Source organism: Triturus cristatus, chromosome 2_1 (genome assembly GCF_964204655.1).
Source record: "Triturus cristatus chromosome 2_1, aTriCri1.1, whole genome shotgun sequence".
In the NCBI taxonomy this organism is placed as follows: domain Eukaryota; kingdom Metazoa; phylum Chordata; class Amphibia; order Caudata; family Salamandridae; genus Triturus; species Triturus cristatus.
The window spans coordinates 1,038,915,390-1,038,942,226 of NC_140581.1; the positions used below are offsets into that span (position 1 = coordinate 1,038,915,390).

The 26,837-nt window shown below is 41.8% G+C and overlaps 1 protein-coding gene across 2 annotated transcripts in view; it reads right to left on the reverse strand.

Annotated features, from left to right (window-relative positions):
* Positions 1-26,837, reverse strand: part of LOC146866307 (uncharacterized) — a 292,597-nt gene that overhangs the window by 15,118 nt on the left and 250,642 nt on the right. For both annotated transcript variants that reach the window (XM_085640842.1, XM_085640841.1), the window contains exon 10: positions 25,023-25,171. In XM_085640842.1, the coding sequence (XP_085496968.1) occupies positions 25,023-25,171 (149 nt within the window). The remainder of the gene's footprint in view (positions 1-25,022; positions 25,172-26,837) is intronic.

Genomic DNA, 26,837 nt, shown 5'->3' on the forward strand with positions numbered 1-26,837 from the left:
ATTGCCTCTTGCCCCTCTGTTCTCTGTTGTCCTTGTGCATGGTCCTGTCCCCTCCCTCTTGCTTTCTATGGATTGTTGTGCTGCACTCCCGTCCCGCATGCCCTGTGTGGTGTATTGTGCTGCTGCAAACCCTGATGCCTGCCCTGCAGGGTCAGTTTGGTGCACCTCTCCATGTCCCTCCTGTACTCTGTTATCCAAGTCCATGTCCCTACCCCATTTCCTTCCATGATCCAATGTACCATACTTGCGAACATTTTGAACTTGGTAAGAGGGAGATTTTGAAAAAAAACTGGGGTATTGATTTTCCCCTTTGAGTTACATTGAAAAAGAGGAGATTGTAGACAGGAGACAGATCAAATAAAGCCCATTTGAGCTTAAAAACATTGGACGTTTCCTGGCTGAATCGGGTCTGTTGGCATGTATGGTTGTACTACCATTGCCTCTTCCTTCTGCCCACAATGGTCTATTACATTGCCACAGCCTCTCTTGCAAGTCCTGTATTGTTGGTTTGTTGCCCCTGACCCCCTTTCCACTGCCCTCCATAGTCTGTTGTGCTGCCACTGCCCTTCCTGCCTGCTCAGTGTGGTTAAATTGTTGCCTTTGCACCCTCCTACCTGCCTTCAATTTTCAAAGTCCGTGCCCCTGGCCTCTGCCTCTCAACAGTATCCTAATGAACAACTAGATTGCTAACATTCTATATTTATTACAAAAGTGTGGAACGCCTGACGTCATCTTGATGTAATCAAAACTGTAATACCTAGAGCATTTCCTTTAGAAATTACATGTATGAGAGGGTCTTATTGGCATCAAAATTATGGTTAGTGCTCTAAAAGACTAAAATAAGGACATATTTTCTGAGTTTTCAAATAGCGACAAAGCACTTTTAAATTATTTGTTATCTTTATGTTTTTTTATCCAGTTGACCACTTGATTAAATGTTGCACTTAGGGGAGAGGATGTGGTGTTACTTCCAGAACTGCAGACTTTGCAACTGGGGAACCAGGTTGGGGTTTCTGCTTCAGCTCGACATTCTGTGATTCTGGTCAAATCACTTAGTCTCCCCATGTCTACAACCAAAATGAATTTGTTCTTGTGTAATGTAACCAATGCTCATGTAAAGCACTCCAATACCTGACAAGTCTGCACTATATAACACTGCAAAAACACAAAATAATAAGTGTTTTGCACACTTCTGTCATTGGGCTATATTTGGGCTACATCTGGGTGATTTTGGGCTACATTTGGGCTCTTTTGTCTCCGGTGGCCATCTTGGGAGATTTATTTGTTTTGAAGTTTCCTAATTTCCTCATGTACTGCAGTCTCCTCAGTAGGAAATGCTTTCAGTTTTTTACTTTGATTCCATCATGAAGGTATTCAGATATGTCACACATTTGCCATAAATTCTGAATGTTAGCACTCTAGTTGCTCATTAGATCACTGTAGTAAAACTACTGTTCACCATGGAAGTCTGCTCCTGGTATTAAAAGTGCATGTTTCAGTCTGCATGTCAGAATTTTTTAATGAAATAGAAGAGGATTTGAGAAGTCACTCAAAATGTGCCCTAATTTTTCTTTCTGCAGCACTAATCATACTTTTTATGGAAAAATGAACCCCCTCATTTTGTTCCTTTTTAAATTAAATGTTTTAAGAGTTACCACTTTAATCCAAGCAAGATGGCTTCAGGTGTGCCATGTGTTTATCATAAGTGGGACTGTTAGCGCTCTAGTTGTTCTTTGGAACACTCTGGGAAGCTGCAGTAGAACACAAAGGAATCAACTGACAGTCTCTGCCCTTGTTAGATGTACATGTTTTACTGAGAATGTCAGACTTCATTCTCACATGACTGAGAAAGATAATGTGAATTTACAGAAAATAAGCTCTCAGTTTAGCTTATAGATCACCTTCCAAACCTCTGTGGGAAAAGCATGAGAAAATATTTTTCTCTCAATCATGTCATCCCAGCAGAAGGCTTTTTCACATGGTGAAATCACCTTAGAACATACCACAATTCCTAAAATGAGTATGGTACCATCAACAAATGATTTATAATGTAACTAAAGTCTTAAAACCTTCTATTAACTGCAATGCTTTTTAATGAGGTGCTATCATGTATATTGGTCCCAAGATGGCTGCCAACACTTCTTGGATGAAGTGCTGACAGCCAATCAGATCTCAGGATGAGATGTGTGGTTAGTCTCCGCCCACATGTATATATGATTTTACTTTTGATTTTCTCAGGAACTACTGAACAGGTTGACACCAGACCTACAAAAGGCACTTCCCTGACCTGAGGACTACCTCTCTGCCAAATTTCAAGTAATTCTGTTCAGCCGTTCGGGCTGTACCTTGGACTAAAGGTCCCTATGGAAAATTGCATGGGGAAAATGTGTTTTGGGACCCCCCTTTTTTCTCAGCCCCCGCTTGACGAATCCCCCCGAGACTTTCAGGGTAGGAGCGGAGCAGAGCGCCCCACCTATTTTGAAAATTTTGCGAGGATTCGTCAACCGGCGCCAAAGTTATTCCAAATAGAATGTTGCGGATTTCCTATGGAAACACGGTCCTAACTATAACTATCTACTGGCGACCGCCAGTAGATAATATATTTATATATATATATATATATATATATATATATATATATATATATATATATATATATAGATGTATATTCACTGGGAAAAAACAATGGTTACAGCAGGGACGTTATAGTTAGGAAGTAGAATGAAAAAAACATAGAAATTCCCTGAAAAAGCCAAAGGTTACAGAGATGTTTCTAGTTAGGGTTCGGGTTTCACTCGTACAAAACAGAGATATTCAGCAGTTATAGTTAGCTGAGCTAACTATAGCTTGCGCCCCCGCAATGCACTGCTTATGACCTCACATATTACATCACTCATGACATGGTCATATCACTGATGACATCTCAAATGACATCACTGATGACATCAATGATAACATCATCCACAGAATCTCTGACACACCAACTCACACCCCAGTATAACCTTTCATACAACCACTCCAACTTCCACACTACCATTCTCAAAACCATTGACACACCCATACCAGTACTTCCACACCCACTCACTGGTTCATAGGTCTACACACATATCTACTCCGTCACCCATACGCCACTCATACACCAACTCACTCAGTAGTAAATTCACTGATATATTTACTCATACACCCATACAGTCACTCACACACGGTCAGTCACCCAAAGAGCTACTCACACACCTACTCACTCACCCATAGAGTCAATCACACCGCCACTTACTCACCTATACAGTTATACACACACCCACTCCCTTATTCATACAGATACTAACACATACTCAGTCAGCTATACAGTCACTGACACAAGCACACACTCACCCATACAGCCACTCTCACTGTCACACATACAGTCACTTGTACACTCCAACACTCACCTATACTGTCTTTCACATATGCAGTTACTCACCAATATACCACTGACACATCTATTCACTTACCTACACAGCCATACACACACTCAGTCACCCATAAAGCCCCTCACAGATGCACTCACTAACACATACAGCCACTTACTCATCCACTCATGCATGCAGGCAGTCACACACCCCTTCACTCACCCGTACAGAAACTCAAACCCATAAGGTACTCAAAGCACAAATCAATCATCCATACAGCCACTCACGTACCCCTTCACCAACCCATACCGCCACTTCAACACCAACGTACAGACTGATACAGAAATTCACACAACCTAGTCACTCACCCATACATTCGCTGAGACACCTAATCACACACTTATACAGTCAACGACACACCCACTGAATTATACAGACAGGTACTCATACACCCACTGATTCATCAATACACCTAGGTATATATATCTAACACTCATAAACTTTTTGAAAAGACTCACAGTCACTGACTGATGTCATCAGTGATGCCATTTGAGATGTCATCAGTGATGTCACTGACCATGTCATGACTGATGTAATATGTGAGGTCATAAGCAGTGCATTGCAGGGCGCGAGTTATAGTTAGCTTAGCTAACTTTTATTGCTGAATTTCTCTGATTTTTCTATAAGTTTAACCTGTGCCGAATTATAACATCTCTGTAACCTTTTGTTTTCTCCATGAATTTCTACGTTTTTTATTCCATTTCCTAACTATAATGTCCCTGTAGCCTTTGGTTTTTTCACTGAATTGTAAAGATTTTTTAAATGTAATTTCCTAACTATAATGTCCCTGTCAATGGATTTCTATGGTTTTTTAACTGGTACTCACGTTTGTGGAGTGGTGGAGAACGGGAGCTGGACCTCTCAGGAATTCCACCATGTAGGACTTACAGGAGGTACCAGGAGGGCTTCTTGGCCACCAAGGCCCCTCAGGAGTAAAGTGGACCTCATCCCCCAACCAGTGGTGCACCACAAGCCCTGTTTGCAGTGTGGTAGAGAAAGAGGGCGAGGCCTTCAAAGACCTCTCAGCAATCCCGCTGTGTGGCACTTATTGGAGATATTGGGAGGGCTAGTTGTCCCCCAAGGACGTCTTTGGGGGTTAACTATCCCTCCTATTACCTCCAGTAAGTCCCACACAACATGTTTGCTGAGACCTAATAGGATGCCATGCCCCCTTTCTCCACCACTCCGCAAATGTGCCTCTTGATGCACTACTAGTAGGGGGATGAAGTCTCCTTGGCTATTGAAGGTCCTTGGGGCCAACTAACCCTTCTGAAACCTTCAGTAAGATCCACACAGATAGAATGATGAGAGGTTGTCAGATGCCATGCCCCCTTTCTCCATCACTCTGCAAGAATGCCCTCTGGTGCACTACTCATGGGGAGAAGAAGTCCACTTCAGTCCTGAGGCCCTCAGGAGGCAAGGGGACCTCATCACTCCACCAGCACTGTGACAGGAGCTCTTGTTAGCCTCTAAGGACCCTCAGCAGTCTAGAGGGACTTTATCCCCCACCCAGGAGCGTGCCAGGAGGCACCTTTGCCAAGTAGTGGAGAAAGGGGGCGGAACCTCTGGCCAGTTGTTGGCTTTTAAAAATATTTTAATAAGGTGGGCCGCATAGCCTCCTTCCTTGTACCATTTCGTGCCCAAGGGACCCCATCCCTAGGGGCCTAACCTTTTTGTTTTTGTGTAAGGGGGCGGCGTGCCCCCGTTCCCAGCCAACTTCATCCCCAGGTACCCCATCTCCCAGGGCCCTGTCTTTTCTTTTTTCTATATTGTTCATGGAGAGGGGAGTGGATTGGCTCCCCTCTCGGGCCATTGTCGGCCCCGGGGACCCCATCCCACGGGGTCTGGCCACTTCTGTGGTTTTTTTTATTGGGTAAGAGGACCGCACACCCCTCCTCCCCAGGCTGATTTCAGCCCCGTGACCCCATCTCCTGGGACCCAGCCTCTAAAATACAAAAAAACAAACAAACATTATTTATGGTGAGGGGTACCCATATTTCTTCTTTAAAAAAACAATAAACTGGGAAGGGGGCCACGTGGCACTTCTCCCCAGGCCAATTTCGCCCCCTGGGGCCCAACCTCCTTTCTGGGTGCTATGGAGTCAGCCAGGGCACCCACTTTGTGTACTTGGGACCGCAGGGGGAGCCTGAAGGCCCTTCGGTCCCTGCTGGCTCTCCACCTCCGCGGGCGCCGGCATTGCTTTGACACTAAGGGAACTGCTAATATACTCTTACACTCATTGATTCACCAATACACCTTGGTATATAAACTTAACACTGCTGAAATTTTAAAAACACTCACTGTCACTGTATAATGTCATCAGTGATGTTGTCAGTGATGTCATTTGTGATGTCATCAGTGATGCCGCTGATCATGTCGTGAGTGATGTAATAAATGAGGTCATAAGCAGTGCATTGACCTCACTCTTGTAAAAGAAAGGCACTGCACTCCGGGACGGAAGGAAATCAGTTTAATCCATCAGGACACAACGGACCGGACTTGTTTCGGCTGTACTTGACAGCCTTTGTCACCTGATAAGCGCCATTTTTAAACGGTTCAACATAAACATAAACAAAATACTAAACGGTTTCTTGCCTGCATTTCAGATTAAATTAAAATAAATTAAATAAAAAATGGTTTCACTTATAAACAGTTAAGTTATGAACTTAATGATTCATCCAGCTAGAATGGCAAGTTCATCTTCTGCATATTTCTCCCATTATTAAAGGTGCACTGATTCTTTACTTTTTTGTTAATTTACTTGTTTCTCAATTACATAAGCCAGAGTTACATTTAACACTTTAAACACAACCGTACGATTAAAAGCGCCTTCAGCCAAACGTGTTTCCTAATCATTCTAGTGTTTGTAATCACCGTACTCGCGGCTAAGTTGTCATAACAAACATGTAAAAAACACAGCAATCAATGCACTTCTACACCAATGCCTCGAGAATCACTATTAGTATTCGTCATCAATTGTTGCAGCAAGTACATAAATAAAGTTTTCTATTCAAATCAGCTTACTAAAATACTATGCAACCTTTCGCATTTATTTGCCAATGTCAATATTTACTTAATTGCCTCTTCTGGCAGAGCCACGTCATTTTCAGAGTTACAATTTACCTCCCTACAGCGTGAAGGCCATTCAACACTCAATCATAATTTCTGACTGCCAGGGCCGACATTTTTTCTGTTCTTGAGTACTTCAGGCTGCATGCTGTGATGTGTGCCCAACTCCGGTGCATTCCAATTGCCCATACTAGTAGCTTCCATCCCCCACGGTTCTGCAAATGTCAAGGTGCACAGCTCCGAAAATTCATGACACTCTAGTGAAGGGTGCAGGCTTCCAGGGAAGGGCAGTACACCGGGTGCACACACGTGCTCTCCTCGTTGATCCCCTTGATCCTACCAGCCCGCCTCCACAGCTCCAGCATATCCAATTATTTAGGGACCAGCCGTTATGCGCCCTGCTCCTCCTAGTTTGCGGTTATTACATCTGGCTACCAAAACGCTTGTAGTGAATATTTTAAAGCACTACCGCAGCGCTTCTGTAAGTCATCACAACTTCTTTTCTTGTATAAGAAAGGCACGGCACTCTGGGATGGAAGGAAATCAGTTTAATCCATCAGGCCACAACGGACAGAACGCGTTTTGGCTGTACTTGACAGTCTTTTTCACCTTATCAGGAAGTCTGAAAGTATGACATTTTCTTCAATGAATTGTGACATCTGGGCCAGTGCTGCTCTTTCTATCAGTTTGCCCAGGAAAGGTCCATTTTTAGTCGGCCTGTAGTTGTCGGGGCTAAACGGGTCCCGCGTTGTTTTCTTTTGTAATGGGCGTATGTATGACTTTTTTAGAACTTCTGGAAATATTCCTGTAGGTAAGGATTTATTTATGATTCTTCTTACTGGTGTAGTAGCAGAGGTAGTTAGAAGAATTATTTTGAAGGTTTGTGGTGGATCCTAGACCTGTACTGGATGTTAGTTGTGTTTCTAAGTGTTCAAAATTGAGTTTGTTCCACAGTCGATAGGTGAATTCATGTAGCGTGGTTTTAGGAGTGTTGCTTTGTATTGTTTTATGTTGTAAAGCAAGCAAATGGTGTTCTGATCATGTGACTGGAATCATTGCTTGAAAGATAACTAGTTCTGTATTTGCAGCAATGACATCTAGGATGTGTCCAGCAATGTGTGTGGGTTTTTGGATAATCTGATGTAGGTTCGGTGCATCTAGGCCAGTGATAATTGTTTTCAGATGGGGCATATTGGGTTTATCAAACCAAATGTTTAGGTCACCCAGAATGCATAGGTTGAAGTTTAGTGTTATAAGGTCTGAAATTGTGTCTAGAAGTGTGTCTGGAAATATTGCTCTGCTAGGTGGAGGTCTGTAATGGAGCAGGAAGTCACAGGAGGAAGATGGTGTAGGGTTGCATCTGATGAAGAGGGCCTCACAACCTTGTATAGAGATGTCGTCAGCTATAGTGATATTTAAAGTTTGCTTGAATGCAAGAGATTGGTCACTTCCTCTTTCGCCTATAATATTTAGTGTGATAGTTTCATAGCCTAGAGGAATGGCTTGATGCAACACTGGAGCAATGTCATCTCCCAAACAAGAATAAGTTATGAAGTCAGGTTGTGTGTTAGTGAGAAGGTTGAGGATCTGATGCTTGTTTTTTTAGAGTGATTGAGCATTTATTAGTAGGCAGTTTAGAGAATTTTCTTTGGTGATGGCGTGACTTGGCTTTGTTGAAGGGTTTAGCAGTATTTTGTGGAATGTTGGAAGTAGCTTTGCAAATCTGTAACAAGTTGAACAGGGCAAATGTATTAAGTAGAAGCTGGAAAAGATTTGATTGAAAATTATAAAGCATGAGCATTCAAAAATAGTCCTTAGATGGTTTATGATCCCTTTAATCATTTAACTACTGATAGGTTGAAAAGGAAATAAACATATCCATTTAATTGAAAAGAGCTTATTTGACACAAGAATCACTTTCCTGTCTTAGTGGCTGCTCTTTAGATACCCAGGTAAGCTCCGCCGCCATGTTGAAAATCCTAAATAATAAACATCCATGCAAATACTATGTGGGCATGTCCACTATGGCACCTGTGGTCGCTGTTTGCTGTTTATTCTCATATGATGCTAAATCAATTCTGAAGCCAACCCGGCAACTTTCCTTCTAGCGTGATGATGCTTACCAATTTCCCAGCTGGTACCTAAAATGCGGACACCATTATTCCTCATAAACACCAGCCTCACAAGACCACATTACATGATGATGTCAAATAAAACACATCACTGTAATGGTCATGATTTTTTGTGTGTCAGCTGAAGATGACGAACAAACCCCTAGGACAGCAAAAGCATGATGGACTGAAATGTGTTTATGAATCTGAAGCACTGGTAATTAGTGTTGGCACATTCCTTACCATACTTTTTTAGCTTGTTCTTACTAGCTACATGCAGATGAGACTTGGTCTGGATTGAATAGGTCAGGCTAGCCCATTATGCTGGCCACATCCTTTCTGAAAGGGACCACAGGAAACCTCAGAATGGATTCAGCATTGGTGACTACATTTAATTGAACTTTCAGGTGTGTGGCAAAGCTGCTATTGACCCAGTTCCCATCTCTTTATCTATTTGTCCATTTTCCACCTACTGATAAGAAACTGAAACAATCTAAGAGTGGAAGCAAGACAATAAATGCTCCAAGTTGTCACTTGAAAATGATTTTACCCACGTCATATTTTCTAACTTGTTTTGGTAATGACACCATTTCCATTTTGTTGTACATTTGACTGCCCCTTATTTCCCTCCAAAATGAAAGGTTGGTAGGGCTGGGGGATAGGCAGTCAGACATCTGCTAAGCATACCCATTTTCTGTATCCCTTCAGTCATTTCTGGCTTAATAGCTTAACAGGACTTCAGATGGAGGAACATTGGAACCCATTTTTAGAAAGGAAAAATGGAGCAGTGTAAGTTCATACGTCTGAGCGCTGCCTGATATAAAGTCTGAATGGCAGAAGGCAAGGATGGTTTTAGCTCTTCTGGCTCTTGGTGCTACAATTTTTCTGCCCCGTCATTATGTCTTTCGATACACAGTGCATCACTACCACCCTTCAGCAGTTCCTCTCCTCATTCTGTATAGCCCCTCTTTTGCATGCATCTCATTTGCTTTATAGCCCTACTCATACCAGTGTAGGGTGTCAGAGCACTTTACATCACACTCACATTATACAGAGACAATGAATCTTACGTGTATAAATCAATGTATAGGAAATGTCACATATGACAATGAGGATTGCAAGGTGTAGAAATCACATAATCCATGCTAGTAGGCAGTATATATTAAGAGTGTTTGTTGGAGAAGCACAAACTCAGGATTTTAAATGGAGCACAGTCAGTGGGATTGGCTTGACATTACTAATGAGAATGTATTTCTTTCCAAATTAGGCTACTGAAAGATTCAGGATACAACATAGGGACATATTTATAATTGTGCTGTGGTACTTTTACGCCACCTGAGCATCACTTTGGTGATGCTGCGGAGGTGCAGTGTGCCGGCCCAGATTTACAAGGCCACGCAAAGCCTCCCTTTATGGCTTTCCATGGCCTTGTAAATATGGAATAAGTCAATGTTTTACTCTGCATGGAAGCACGTTCCATGTATGTTGCTGTGGGTTTTCCCATACAACACCCATGGTTTTCACAATGCTCCAGGTTTACAACATAACGTAAATCTGGTGCAGCACCAAAACGAATGCAGGCATAATGAGGACAGATGTTTCATTTCTCCTCGTTTTTTTCTCTTTCCACCTATGCTGCATTTGGCAGCACACATAGAGTGAGGAAAACACCTCCTTTGATTGTTTTTATGCCGGAAGGTATTCATTCCTGCAGAAAAACAATCATGTCAACAACAGAGACACCCTTGTACCATGATTCATGTTTAATCTTTTAGATACAGCGCATTCCTGCCCTTGCACTGCTGCCCTATGCCAAAATATTGTATATATGCCCCATAATAGTCTAACCTATACCATGCGATTTCCATGCAGCTAGTTGATGACAGTTCATAGTTCACTGTGCTATATTAGGATTGTGACTTATAAACTGCAAGTAACAAAAGGATCTCTATGTAAAAGGCAGTAACCCACTGAGCTATTCACATAAAATACAGTTCTGTGATCTGCATAATATATGTTCTTTGCAGCAGGCACAGTAAATCTCTGCGCTACTTTCTCAAAACAGCCACTAGACAAAACTCCATCTCTCTACATTAGGAATATTGATCACCAGTGTTGTCTTGACATTTTTATTGTTGCCTGAAAACTGCTAGACACACAAGGAACTCTGTAGCAGGTGCTTCTAAACTCAAAAATATTTCTAAACACAGCGCCCAACCCTGAGTTCAGCGGCAGGTGCTACTGCACCGGTCACACTGCCCTAAAGCCGGCCTTGGCTGAAGGTATCATGTGATGGCAGACAATTTTGGCAGAAGGGCAGCTATCTGTCAAGATCATGTCAAAAGAGTGGCAGATAAGGAGCAGAGTATATTTCATTTCAGCATTGCCTCTGGCAGGCTACCAGGGCTCAGAGATAGTGATACAAACTCATTATAAAAGCAAGTAGGTGGTGAGTAAAAGAGTGTGATATAACAGATTTGCCTCTAAAAGGCAGGTGGTGATTGTCAACTTAAGTCAATAGATGTATTGCTGGGGTCAAGTAAAGGTTATTTATCTAGATTTGCAGAAAGCCTTATTGTGTCAGGTACTGATACTTCCGAGAAAGTGTATTTAAAAGAAGTGGAGAAATTGGCAAAGGGAAATAGGCAATGGCGGCTCCTCCGCTAAGGCGGAGGAGGCTAGCCACCCTGCTTTTAAGCAGTGCGACGCAGAAACATAAAATGATAGTAACTTTGCGTTATTATCATTTCATGCTGCTTCTTGCTGCTTTGTGGGTGGTCGGGCTGCTGTGTTCTTGGAGCAGGACTGGGGAGGAGTGGTTTGCCCACTCCAAAGTGCGCAAGGACTGTTTGGTCCGACCTCTCGGGCTGCTCAAACCAGTCATGCGCACTTTCCCCATTCTCGATGCAGACTGTATTACAGCCTGCATGAAGGACATGCCCTGGCCCCCATTCCCTGGCTGTGCGTCAAACCAGGTCGCTCAAAACCAATCACAACACTGCATTACAGCATTGTGATTAGTCAGGTGAGCCTGGCTGCTTACTAATCACATTGCTGTCAGTTGGGCCTGTTTCCTGTTCCTCGATGTGCACGAGGAGAGCAGGAGCAGAGACGTGAGACCCAGTCGGTGGCAAGGTAAGTTTCTTTTTTTCTTTTCACCATGTGCGAAGCCCTTCCCGTGACCAGCCTTCCCCCTGCGATCCCCCACACCCACCCCCTCGTGAGTCAAGCTGGCCGCCCCTGGAAATAGGTCTTTCTTGTTGCTCGACAGAGGGATTTCATTTCTTGGGCAGAAGGAGTTTTGTTATTCCACTTTCATCGATTGATTCATCATAATAATAATTTTAAAAAATGGGATTAGTTGTTTACAGCTGAATATGACTTCATTTATGCCTGTCAGGAAGCGGCCGGTACGAAAAGTACGTTCCATACTTAATTGATTTTACTGTTACATAATTGTGTATAGTGATTGCGTACAATTACACATTAGTAAATCCCACTCAAGGTGTGGGCTGATAGAGTTTTTGAAGGCCCACAAACAGGTAAGGTTATTGACATTAGCAAACTCCTCTCCAATCATTGCCTACCCTCGAAATGGTCAGAGATTGACTGCACAAAAGGTGTGGTAATTCCCTCCCTTTCCAGGATGGAAATGGAACGTAACACCCTCAAACTTGGTGGAAAGGGAAAACAAAAATAATGTGTATTTTGTATTGGTCTATATAAGTATTCTGCATACTAGTTCCATATTGGGAAAACAGCCGATTCAACAAGACATTGCAAATTGTAAGGAAAGCTAAGAAAGATGCCACCGGGGCAGCTTTTTAGTCGTACTAATGACAATAGTTATACCTTTACCAAACTTTGCTTCCACGATTAGGAATGTGTCCATTGCTTAATTTGAAGAAAAAAATATAAGTGCAGGGGCCCTAATCAGGAGACCACTGTAACTTGCACCACCCATTGCCCCTGCCAGCGCTGTCAATGACAGAACCAACAAAACTACACCCAAAGCTATGAGAATGGCTTGGGCCTCAGGTATTATTCATTTTACATGCATATTGAATGAATAAAAAACTATATTTGTGCTCAGCTCAAAATTAGTCAAACAGCGCCACCATGCAACGGGATGTCATGCCGAGTACCGGAAACCACCTGCTTAAATTAACCTCTGCATAGGTGTAAATGAATGGAGCATTCTGAATCGGGCCCTGTAAAATACAAAGTTTGAAAACCTGTACTTCCGTCCCCCTGTAAAAGCTGAGCAATTATCAGTGTTTCAGAATATCAACAATATTTCTCTATTGGTGTGCATTTAATGGCGCTCTAGTTAAGACGGCAATTATTACCGCCACAACATCTCAGCTTTCATGCCAGATGCTAATGAATAGCTCTTCTGCAGGGAGGCAGACAGGGAAACACAATGCCTTCATGCTGTGCAGCTCAATAATGTGAAATTCCTTAAAGCAGTTGATTCAGAAACCTTATTATTATGGAAATGTGTCTTTTCAAAGCAGCCTTTGACATGAAGTTTGCTAATTTCTTTAATTCACTTTCTTGTTTTGTCTGGTAGTTGTTTTACTTGTTTTTTATTTCACGCTAGGACTATAAACAGACGGCAGAAATGCTGACGTGAAAATGCCACACTTAATAATGGAGACACCTTATTCCCAGTGGTGGCGGCACCGCACAGTCTGCTAGAGGACCACCAAAGCCATAGTGCGCCCGCCAACCAGATTGCGACTCTTCTCCTATTCTTCTGGGCCATGCAGGGGTGGTCTGATCGCGGCGGTCTGTTATTCTTATAGGAGAGCCTAACATGCAGACCTCCTCCGTGAGAGCACGGACTGCACAGTGTGTCATGCATGGTTCACTGTGCAGGAACTGGGGGTGCAATACCAGGGTGGCACAACATGTGCTCTCCTTTATGCACCCCCAGGCCCAGGAGCAGCAGGGGTACCTAACTTATTAGGTCCCCCTTAGTTGCCTCACCACCACCCTTTTCATGACTGGCTCACTGCCATAAAAGGGGCAATGGAAAGCCAAATCATAATTAGCTCAGCGGTGCCGCAGCAGCACCATCAGCATATTGTGACTCCTAACCGCTGCGCTACTGCCATGGTATCCTGGATCCCTACAGCGGTAAAAAGCCCCATATAGTTTTATTAGGTGGATGCTCCCCACTTGCAAAAGCTTGTAATTGGGCAGAATGTCTTCTGCTTATACTGCTCCACCCTGCTCGTAATAGCCCCCTTAGTCCTAAAGAATGGGAAGGCTTATATGGACCGGAGTTTCTTGATATCGAGAGACCAATTTTATTGGATCTGTTTACCACAAGTGCTTCTTATGCAGACCCAGATTCATTTCTGGCTAGAATTGAGGTTGAGAGGAGTTGCTTATCTCATCTTTTTCTTTTATATAGTTCAATGCTTTGTCTATGAAATATGAAGAGCTCATTCCCAGTTGGGTTATGAAAAATGATGTTTCGGACACAACCGAGAATGCAGCTTAGGAACTATATCCCATGAGCTGCAAATCTTGCAGACAAATATTTTGGTTGTATATGTCAGAACTGGGGACTAGGATTTGATATTAATATGTTATCAATAGTGATTGAAGTCAGTGCTTTAAATGGTAACATAGAAGTGCTGGTACTCACTAGCCATAGTACCTGTTTGCATCTGGGAAGTGCCGGTATTATCACATTAAATTATTGAAGCAGTGCTGAGAAATGCAAGTACTCTCCTTTCAAATTTAAGAAGTACAGGTACTCAGTATCGGACATACCTCCCAATTTAAAGCACTGGTCGAAGTGCATTAAAAAAGTAATGGAACTGTGATGCTGTCTGCAATGGGGGCAGGCGTGAGTGTGGGGGTGGGGTCAAAAACATGGCCAAAAAACCAAAATATTCTGTCACTTTTTATAGTCTTTCACCTTCTGGTAACTACAAATATAGCTTAAATGAAGAATAAATACAAGCTAAGTTTAAATTACACATCTGTAAATACAGAGTCCTGCGCCATCAGTATTTAGCATACGCACTTAAGAGCACAAGTATCTGAGAAACATTTTTTAGCATGATTGTGAGAAAGTCAGTCTTTTGCCCTGATCACCCCCATTTGTTTGGTTGGTACTGGTGGTAATTGAATCTGACTGTGCCCTAGGTTCTGCTTACCAGACCTAGGGCCAGTGATCTGATTATAGGATATGCAGATTAGGTTTAATTATAATTGGTACTGCCAGCCTGGCTGTAAGTCCCTATTATATAATAAGGCATGTAGGTTTAGAGACCCAGTAGACTTAGTGCACCTAAATGTACACTACTGTGGTGTCTGCTATTATTTGAAAAGCAGCACTGTCTTTCAGGCTGCCTTTACCTTAAATTTATATGCAAATTCGACTTTGGATTGAAAGGTCCTTCCAAAATCTCAAACTGCCTTATTTTTATATATAAGTCACCCCCAAGGTCTTCCCTAGGTAACCCAGGGGTAGGGTGCCTCGTCACTATAAGCAGGGACATTATAAAAGAAGTTGTGTAAGCCCTGGTGAGAGAGAAACTGCCCATTCTGGTTTTTTTCCCCATTGTAGTGAATGGCTCCATAGGCTAACATTGAGATACTTTATTTAAGTATAAATATTGACAGGAGCCGCCTAAAAATATACTTCAATGTATCTAATTAATAGTTAAGGTACATCCAACAACTTGCCACTGTTGGACTTACAATAACTGTTACAGAAAATAAGTTATTAAACTTTCTTTTCTGTAAGCCAATTCCAGCTGCCCTCTCTTGATTGGCCAGTCTATCCCAGGCTGAGCCAGAGCAGCTCGATGAGATGTGAAGTGTCCTGTCAGAGTAGACAGTGGATTTCCTGTGGGTGGAGAAATGTAGCTGTAGAAACCAAAAGTCAGGAAGGGGGTGGGCGAAACGAAACTGGTCTTTAAAGGGAGAATGACTGTTTGGGTCCAGCGGAGGCTGACACCCACATACTGCACCCCCACCCCCACAAGAGCCATGGTAATTAGACTAATCAGGGGATTGGAAGAGGTGTGTTAGTGAAACTTTGCTATACTAGTGGGTCGGCTTATACAGATCTGACCCCAAAGGAGAAGAATTCTCCATGTTGGATTTTGAGAGAATGGTGCTTTCTGGGACAAGAATATACCACATTTGGGAGAAACTGGTCATACAACTGGATGGCTCTCAGCATCCCAATGGGCAAGGGTCCCTCCTTCCTTGACGCTCAGAGACTGTGAATAAATATTGGAGAGCTTAGTGTATCCAACCAGCGCCCCATTGCAGTTGGCCTCAAACTTTTACTTTGTCATGGTCAAGTGCAACCAGATGTCTCAAAATTATGCTATAGGTTTTTAAGCACTACGGTGGGCCCGATTCACAGAACTAACTTAAGACAAAATCCTAACTTACTACCATTTTGGTATTCACAGAAGGCACTTACTCATTTTGGTATTCACAGAAGGCACTTACTCATTTCGGTATTCACAGAAGTTAGGAGTCCTAACTTTAGGACTCCTAAATGCCTTCTGTGAATACCAAAAGTCTTAAAGTTAGGATTTTTCTCAGTTTAGGAGTCCTAACTTTACTACTCCTAAACTGAGAAAAAGCCTAACTTTAAGACTTTTGGTATTCACAGAAGGCATTTAGGAGTCCTAAAGTTAGGAGTCCTAACTTTACTACTCCTAAACTGAGAAAAATCCTAACTTTAAGACTTTCGGTATTCACAGAAGGCATTTAGGAGTCCTAAAGTTAGGACTCCTAACTTCTGTGAATACTGAAATGAGTAAGTGCCTTCTGTGAAAACCAAAATGAGTAAGTGCCTTCTGTGAATACCAAAATGGTAGTAAGTTTAGGATTTTGTCTTAAATTAGTTCTGTGAATCGGGCCCATAGTGTTTATTCTTTAAAAATTCCTATCTCCGAAACCCTACTTTGGATTTTTGTCATTTTGGTGTCAATTTGTTCATATAAATATAATCTATTTTCATAAATCGGAGTTGTATTTATATTGTGTCTTGTTTATTTAATGTATTGGTGTTTGTAAATGCTTTAAACACTTGTCTCCTAAGTCACACCTGCCTGTTCATTGCCAGCTACCAAGGGTTGAGCAAGGGTATAATTTATTGAGGCCTTGACAGACCCTCCTTTTGTGTATGTGGCTTTATTTCTGGTGGTAAGTCACTAGTTATCACTACTAATAATCCACTTTCCAACAATGATAATAAAAGTATTTGCTTTAATGTGGTGAAACACACTATGCAGTGCCAGAGCACAGCCATTTGCTCGCACATATTGTTGCACTTTGATCCTCAGCTACTGCATTATAAACACTTGAAATTAACTTGGGTAAGCAGCTAATGCAGATATGTCTATTTGTCTTTCAATAAGTATATGCAGATGCAACTATGGTAAAACGTCATCAAAGTGAGAGAGTGGAAAGCAATTAGTGGTTGTAATTTAAGAACATTATTTTATTCAATTGGCTAACAAGAGATGGGTGAACGTTTACCACTACACGAATAGCAATAAGTGATTTGGCTTGTAACATTAATGGCTAGCTCAAACTCTTCCCCAAATACCCTTGTTGCATAAGATCACACATGTGAGCCCACTCTTCTCCTTTAATGATACGTCAGGGCAGCACAGGGAAGCCTAGCACAATTGAATACTGTTGGATGTTTTCAAGGAGAAATGCAGCCAAATATATTCACACAGGACAGCTAGGACTGCCTTAAGCATAGCACAGACCCTCATGTGTTGTGCACTCTTATGACACATCATAGAAGTCTTTCTGAAGTGGGCCTTCTATTGATTGCCTTATGCTGATTGCAGCCAGTTCCTTCAATTCAGAGGTTATACATATAATCTCTGGCATAGGATCCTCCCATGTGAAAGTAGACAACTCCTGGCCCATTAGATTTCCCCTTGCAGGGTCCACATCCCTAATACCCATTCTTTTCTTCTGTGAGGAAGGGCTCCACCTGTTGTTCTTATAGTGGTGACATGACTCTGAGGTAGTTGCAGGTGGAGATACTGGTCCAGGGAGAGGTCTTGCTGTCTAAGAAAGGTCATTGCCATATTTCATGTTGCAGTATATGACTTATAATATTTCACTGATGAAAAATCAACTCTCAAGACTTTGGGCAACATCCCATAGGAGTAAGAGAGAGCACAGAAAATGTTTGTGACGGGTGAGGATTCATTAGGGTACATTCTGCAATGAAAGCCTAGCCTAGCCTTCCCATTGTCCAAGGGCTGTTAGAGTAATATACAATTTGGTTGGCAGCAATTGTGGAGACGTTTGGGGTACTACACTTGGTCCACATTGGAAATTGAATGAATGAATGAAGTAGCATTTACAGAGCGCATGGCTACCCATAGGCATCCCAGCGCTAGGAAGTGAGAGAAGCTTCTGAGACTCCTCAACAGCTTGCGAAAGATCAGATGGTTAGTTTCTTTTTGCAGCTGAAGGGGAAGAGAGCTCCAGAGCTTGGCGGCCTTATAGGAAAAGAGCCGACCTCCGCTTCTGGCTCTTTTGATCCTTGGTACAGAGGCTAGGTGCAGTTCATCTGAGGGTGAAGACCTATTGGCTCGATAAGGTTTGGCCAGGGGGGGGATGATCTTAGGTCCATTCCCTCCAAGCAGTTTGTGAGTGATACAAAGAACTTTGAAATGGACTCTCTCCCGAATGGGCAGCCAGTGTAGAGCTTTCATGGCAGGTTTGGCTGACTGTCGGTAGGGGATTCCCATGAGAATTCTTGCTGCACAGTTCTGGATCATTTGAAGTTTTGAGAATACTGCTTCTGGGGCACCTAGGTAAAGTACATTGCTAAAGTCCAAGCGTGATAAAGAAGTGCTTGGACTGCGAGTTTCTTAGCTTGAAAGGGGAGCAATGGGAGTACTTTACGTAGCATTCTTAGAATGCCAAAGCAGGCGGTGACTACCTTTCTGGTTTGGACTTTGAGAGTAAGGTCTGAGTCCAGCCAGAACCCCAGACTTTTTATATTTGACTTGTGGATGGGTGCTGAACCCATTGTAGTCGACTACATCATATTAAGTCTAAATAGTGACGGGTTACCAAGGAACATAAGCTCTGTCTTGTCGCCGTTTAACTTCAGGTAGGAGTGGGTCATCCATTTGGCCACTTCTTCAAGGCAAGTACAGAGGCGGGATGAACATGTATGTGGGTGGTTAAGTGAAACCACTAGTTGAGTATCATCAGCGTATGTTACGATATTCCCTCCGTAGGGCTGTATGATCTCTGCCAGTGGAGCCATATAGGCATTAAAAAGCGTTGGGGTTAGAGAGGAGCCCTGTGGGACTCCACAAAAAAGGGGCCAAGGTTTGGAAGTGGTTTCACCCTCAAATACCTGGAAGGATCATCCTTTCAGGAATGACATCAGCCAGGTTAGGGCTATTCCAGACACACCCAGATTTCTGAGTCGGTCAATCAAGATACGGTGATTAACCGTATCGAAGGCCACACTAAGGTCCAGAAGGATCACGGCAGATGATCCTCTTGAATCGAGAATTTTTCTTGATTCTTCCATGACAGCTAGGAGAGCTGTCTCTGTGCCGTGACCGGGACGGAATCCTGTTTGGGTTGGGTGGAGGAGGTGGTTGGATTCTAGGTAGGCAGAGAGAGTGATATTTACATGTTTCTCTAGGATTTTGCTAATTCCCAGGAGGAGGGAAATAGGATGATAGTTGGCCAAGCAGTCAGGGTCTAAGGTAGATTTCTTCAGGAGAGCTTTGACCATGGCTTTTTTCCAGGAGGAGCGGACTACTCCGGAAGAGATGGATGAGTTAAAAAGGTCTAAAATTACTGGGCCAACTGTCTCTGTTACTTGTTTGAGAATCCTAAGTGGAGCAGGGTCGTTAGATGACCCGCTTTTTACTCGATCAGCAGTGGATAGCAGACAATTATTGTCCATTGTAGGAAAAGCTACTAAGCACGTATCCTTGTCCTCTATGTAGGGCTTATCACAGTGGGTGAGATTGGGATCTTTAGTGGAATAGAAGGATCTGTAGATAGTCTTGATTTTGTTGTGTAAAAATTCTGCCATTTCATTACAACGTTGGTCTGAAATAGCGGGGGAGTCGGGGAGAGAGGGAGCATTAATTAATTTCTTGACAATTTGGAATGTTTCACGGGGGAAGTTGGCAGAGGAAGCTATGATCTTCTTGTAGTAGAGAGCTTGGGTTTTTCTAATTTAATTTTTATAAGTTCCTTCTCCAGCCTCTCTCTGTCTTTTTACAGATTTGTTTTAATTCTCGAAGTTTGGGAGTATACCAAGCCGCTTTATTAGGTCCTTTATGCAGCTGGATTATTGTTTTGGGAAGGACTAAGTCTAGTGAGCTGTTAATCCAGTTGCCAAATTTCTCATTGGCCGCTTTTGGATCAGAGTCTGAAGCATGCCTAGATCTCTCCAGGGTTGATATCCAGGTGTCCAGTGGAAGTTTTGACCAGCATCGGGACTTAGTATGTACCAGTCGGATTGGGGGAGTGGCCTGGGTAGAAGACAGGGAAAAAGGGATCAGAAAGTGATCTGACCAAGGAATGAGTATAGGGGTTCGATAGGATAGCTCCTTCAGACCTGAGAAAATGGGGTCTAGGAGGTGTCCTTTTGAGTGTGTTGTGGACGGTACTTTTTGAGTGAGCTGTAAAGCTGCTAAGTCTGAGATGAATTCGGATGCAGTTTTAGAGGTTAAGTCATCGAAGTGAATATTAAAATCTCCGAGAATGGTGACATTAGTAGTGGAACTTGCTAGTTTTGGAAACGTTTCTGCAAGTGAGTTACAGAATTGGCCTATAGATCCTGGGGGGGTGATAAATCAGGATCCCTGATAGAGGTAGCGTAGGTGTGAATCCTATTGAGAAATGGAGGTTTTCAAAGTCTAGAAGAGGGCTTCCAAAGGTTCTACTGATGTGGTGGTTCTTTAGAACTATAGCAATTCCACCCCCTTTACCATTAATTCGATCTAGCCTCTGGATTATGTAGCCGGGAGGAAGAGCTTGAACTATGTCAGGATCAGAGGCTGTGTTTTGCCAGGTTTCTGTGAGGAATAGAACATCAGGGCTTTCCTCCATAAGCAGCAGTCAAATTCCATTATGACATCTTCCAGAATTTAAACTGGTAGCCAGAGTGCATCATCAGCCCCTTGGAGGGATGCTGAATTGAAGGTGGTTGATGATTTATATTTGAACAGTACCCTACACACATGATACCTGCACAGATCAATGGGAAATAGTCACACTGTTGACAACTTTACAGAGATTGCTGAAGTTTCATCTACCTTCAGCACTGCTCTTCAGAGGTATCAGAAATACTGTCTCCCAATGTTGGCTTTTTCCTACATTGACAGGAAATTGCTGAATAATGACCATTGAAGAAGTCAGAGCCATTGCAGGCCATTGAAGCTGATCTTGAGGAGTCTATGTACAGCTGAACACATCTGTGGGAATCAGCGGTGGGGTAGATGCAGGGAGTCCCCAGAGGTGCTAGTCTGATTCCTTTGTGAAAAGAGGACTAGGTTTGCGGGTGGTGGGGAGTGTGGCATTGCTCTTTACGGCTTCATGTCGCAACTGAGAGTCTGACACCTGATCAACAGGCTGAGCTCCTCTTCTAGATATAATGAGCTTTTACCCTTCCATCCTTGGGCCTGGTAAGCCATCACCTTTTTAGTGCTGTCACAGCCTCATCCGCACTTATAGAGATTTCAAACAGAACCTAGGACCCCATCAATCAGTAGTTAGCTTTATTGGTTCAATATGCATGCTGCTGAAATATTGGTGTGCCCATTTCAGCATTGCCATGGTAAGGTTTCTCTGGCTGATAGATGTACTTTGTTCTTTGGCATATCTCTCTCTGGTCCTTCATGAGGTTCCCTGATCACTGTTCATTTGTCTTGCTAGTCATTATTCAATGGTCCTTACAATCTTTCTGATTGATATAGTTATCGTTGTTTGCATATTCACCTGATCTTTTGAAGGCTGTAGTAATTGATGCACCGTTGTTATAGATCACTTGCTGTTTACTCCAATTTTCGATTTGGCTTTTTATTGTTCCCTATTTGTTCATTAATGTATCACTGTTTACTATAATTATTATACACTTTCTAATCATAGACCTTATGTTGCTCACTCATCTTTTTCATTTTCTAGGTTGTGGTTATTCATCTTGGGTAGGTTTTTTAATTCAGCAACTTATCTTGAAATCTCATGAATAACTGCCATAAAAATGTAGAGCAGTTCTGTTAGATCTTGTTTCGGTCGCCATGGAGCAGGCAGGAGCTACTGTGTCTCTGAGGTCATTTGTCAATGATGACCTTAGGCCCGCTTATCAAAGTTCTTCAAACTGAACAAGTATAACCCTTTCCACACTTTGCCCTCTGCTGGGGCAAGCAGTCCCTAGCTTGTCAGGGAAGTCATGTGATGATATTGGAGATCACTGCTCAACAATTAACCAACAGACACAATAAAGTGACTATCCATCACTGTGCTTATCTTTGAAAAATGGAAAGTGCTTTTATGTACTAAACACTCCAATTACCATATGCTTAATTTATGTCTGTGAGCGATACCTTCTGAGGGCCCTTCACCCACCTGCGCTTTCACCACCCCCGGACAGGGCACTACCAATGTATTGGTTTCCCTTTGCCTTAAGGGACGTCAGGAGTAGCGTAAATTCAGCTCAAGTGTGGTCTCAATCAACCCCAGTTCACAACATGCACTCAATCTACCTTTATGGCTAGAAGAGAATCACAAGTCCTGTCAGATGCCTCCTTGCACTCCAAGATGTTCTCCCAGATGCTTGAGGAGAGCCATGGAGAACTGTCAGATCTTTGTTGTAGTCTGCTGCCCTTCACACCAACCACAATGTGCAGCGTGTCTGCCCAACTGTCTCGAGGTTGCCGTGAGGTTGTTGAGGGCCTGGCTTTGGCAGGCTGGATGGTTGCATCTGAGGGGTGAGCAGTCAAAATATCGATTTTTTTATATCGACCTTCAGTAATATCGAGTTTTTAATATCGTAGGGAAAGAATATCGATGTCAAGAATATCGGTGACCAGAATATCGACCTTAAGGTAAGTAATATCGTTTTTTTTTTATATCGAAGTAAGTAATATCGAAGTTAGTAATATCAAGTGAGTAATATCGTTAGCAAAAATATCGTTGTTAATAATTTCAATATTTATAGTAGTGTTATATATTTTAGTACGTATTTTATATGTATGTTGATTTTTTTGTAATGTATTATTTTTAAATATATGTATTAAATGTTTAGAAATTAGTAATTTTTTTAAAGTAAATTTTGCGTTTTAGTATCAGAGCGGGTTGTGGGTTTATAGGGGAATAGGGTGGGAAGTAATTTCATTATAATTAATTAATATGTTTTTATTTATGTATAGTTATTGTTCATTAATTTATTGTTGAATAAATATTAATGGGCAATTAATTTGTATTAATTGATTAATTGATAATTAAATTGTTATGTGTAGTGGGTTGTGAGGTTATAGGGGAATAGGATGGGAGGTAATTTAATTATTATTAATATTTTTATTGATAATTAATTTATTCTTAATTAATTATTAACTGGTAATTAATTTGTATTAATTGATTAATTTATAATTATATCAATTATAATTTATTATTATTTTTATTTGTTGGTATTGTTAAATAATTTATTGTAAATGTATTATTAATTGGTATTAATTGATTAATTGACAATTAAATTAATGTTGTTCTTTTTTATGTGTAGCGGGTTGTGTGTTTATGGAGAATAGGGTGGGAAGTAATTTAATGTTATTTAAGTAAATATTAATTGAATTTTATTGATATTTATTATTAATTTTTTAGTTAATTAATTTGTAATATGTTATTTATTTTACAAAAATTATTGAATTAGTAAGTGTGTTAATTTAACGGTATCCTACATTTTCAACACTGTTACATTCACTGGAGTTGGAACAGTAATTTTGACCCCTACGCTATCCAACACTTTCCCTACTGTTGCATTCACTGGAGTGGGAATAGTAATGTTTACCCCTACGCTATCCAACACTTTCCCTACTGTTGCACTCCCTGGAGTGGGAATAATAATTTTTACCCCTACGCTATCCAACACTTTCCCTACTATTGCACTCCCTGGAGTGGGAATAGTAATTTTTACCCCTACGCTAGCCAACACTTTTCCTAGTGTTGCACTCTCTCGAGTGGGAATAGTAATTTTAACCCCTATGCTATCCAACACTTTCCCTACTGTTGCACTCCCTGGAGTGGGAATAGTAATTTTAACCCCTACGCTATCCAACACTTTCCCTACTGTTGCACTCACTGGAGTGGGAATAGTCGTTTTTACCCCTACGCTATCCAACTCTTTCCATACTGTTGCACTCCCTGGAGTGGGAATAGTAATTTTAACCCCTACGCTATCCAACATTTTCTCTACTGTTGCACTGTTTGGAGTTGAAATAGTACCTTTATTACCTCCGCTATCTAATATTTTTTGTATTATTTTAGTTAATGTAGTATATAATTAATATTTAAAAGATATATGATATTTAAAAAAAAGTATGTTATTAAAATAATTAATAAAAAATATTAGTAAGTGTATATATTATATATTATATGTATATGTTTAATTTATTTTTACATTATATATATATTATTTATAATTTTTAAACATTTTAAAATATTTTTGACCGATATTTTAGTTTCGATCTTTTTGTACTTACCATAATGTAGATAGGATGTCAATATTCTTGACTTCGATATTCTTGTGTCGATATTTCTGGAGGTCGATCTTCTGACCTTCGATATTCTGTCAGTGACTCCAATTGAGGAGGGTTCACTGCTCCAGGAAACTACACCTTTCCTGATTATGAGGTATGTAAACTCCAGACCTGATAATCCGAGGTCGGGAGACATCAGGCTCAGATTTACATACAGAGCTGCATGGGCTTAGGACAGCGATTATGCTTGGCCGCCCTTTTGCCACTATCCTTCAACTGGGGGAGCAGAGAAAGCTCCCATCATCTGAAGAAAATTGGTGGAAATAGCTTGTAATGCCTGTTATCTCTTGAGGGGATAGTTGTTCCCAGGATCACCGACACCAGCAGCGAAATCTCCCTGCAGAACTCATAATGGGGCCCGTTGTGTTATAAAGCCCTGTATCAAAATCAAGTAATCATTATTGTAGTCTGAGATAACTACTAAAAAACCCAAACAAATCAAAGCGGGCAACAATCCTCAAGACAATTGAAATCTTAACAGTTGACTGTCCTAGTCACATTGTTCATCATTTTACCTAAAGTGACGCCACATATAACGGATATTCCATACTAATGAATTGTAATTATGCATGTTTGTACATTACCGTCTTTAATTCCAAAGCAATGGCACCATTCCGTCAATGAAACAAATTTGTCATTGTCTGTATTGCATTCCTTGAAGAACTCGGTTATGCAATGCTCCATGGGAACCAAAGGAGCACGCAGAGGAGCTAGCTCTGAATGCGACAAGCGCCTGAAAGAGAACAGACACAGTAAAACATTAGAGTGCCTATAAATTGGAACATTGAATATTGACCAAAACCTTCAGTGTAAAGACAGAGGGCCTAGTTTGGCACTCGGTTTTAATTGGAATATAGCCTTGACCTGGTGACATTCCACCACAGAAAATAGGAAATCTAGACCATGAACGGAGAGTGCAGCCAATGGCAAGGATCTAATATCCATGGGAATTAACACAAAAAAATGTGACTTTAGGAATCAATTCAATTTACTGGACTTAATGCAGAAACATGTGATGCCTACCTCATGATGCATGATGTGTGATTTGCTGGAATACTGTGTTGTGTTGTGTATCTCCAAGGACATTAAGGATGATGAGGCAAGTAGAAGAAGCTGATGCGGTATATCCAGAAGAATTTGGAAGGTATGTTACTTTATGTGTATTTAAAAAACACACATCTCACTCAATTGGGTATTCTGCTGCTGATGAGAAGGGGGATTGCTTCCTGCCTGGTCTGTGTCAGAATAAGAAAAAACACATTTTCAGTTTCTTCCTGAATTCTAAGACTGAGCTGCTTGGCTCTAATGTGAAGGAGGATAATGTTCAAGACTTTAGGAGCCAGGTACGAGGAGGTGCAGCCACTCTTCAGATGCGGGGAACAGTAGAGGGCAGAAGGTTTGCTTAGCAGAGGTGTCTGTTCAGGGTTTGAAACTGATGCAGTTGTTCAGTTTGGTGACGCCTTTAGTGTACAGTGTATAGTACTTTGTATGTGTGTGTGCGTACTTTGAACTACGCATGTTCATGTATGAGGAGCCAGTGCAGGTCTCTGAGATGAAGGGAGATGTGGATGCATAGAGGGAGGTTGAGTGTGAGTCTAAATGCTGTATTCCGGATTATCTGGAGCCACTTGGTGAGTTGGGTGGAGATTCCGATGTAAAGTGTATTTCCATAGTCTAGCTTGTTGGTGATGAGTTCTTGAGAGATTGTTAGGCAGGTGTCAAGAGGAGCCACCTGAATATTTTTATTAGGATTTTTATTGTGTGGAAGCAGGAGGAGGTGACCAAGATGACTTGGCTGACCATTGATAGTTCGTTGTCAACCACAATTTCCATGACTTGGCTTAAAGGTGTTGACGAGGGACCAAGTTTTGATGGTCACCAGGCTAAGGCCCATAGAGTCAGGTCTTTCCCAAAGAGTATTACCTCAATCTTGAATGAGTTGAGCTTGAGGTAATCTAGAGGGCAACTTCTGACATGGACTTGATGAACTTTGCTTGCATGTTGGTGGTGTTCTTTGAGAGGATGAGAACGATTTGTGTGTCATGAGCATATCAGATGATCTTGATTCCAGTGGTTTGAATGATGTTGGCAAGTGGGGCCATGTAGAAATTGAAGATCGTGAGATTGAGTGATGATCACTCGGGATTTTGCAGACCAGCTCAGTGGTTTCAGAACTGTATGATAGTAGTCTGACTTTCTGTAGGCCTCCTGTGAGGAAGGAGCTGATCCCCTAATGACTGTTCCCCGAATTCCTGAATGCTGGAGATATTGGATAAGGATTGAGGTGCGAGATGGTATTGAAAGCCATGGAGAGGTCAAGGAGGATTATCGCCGAGGTGGTGCTTTGGTCCATGATGGTCCAGATGTTGTCAGTTGCGGCGATGAGGTCAGTTTTTTAA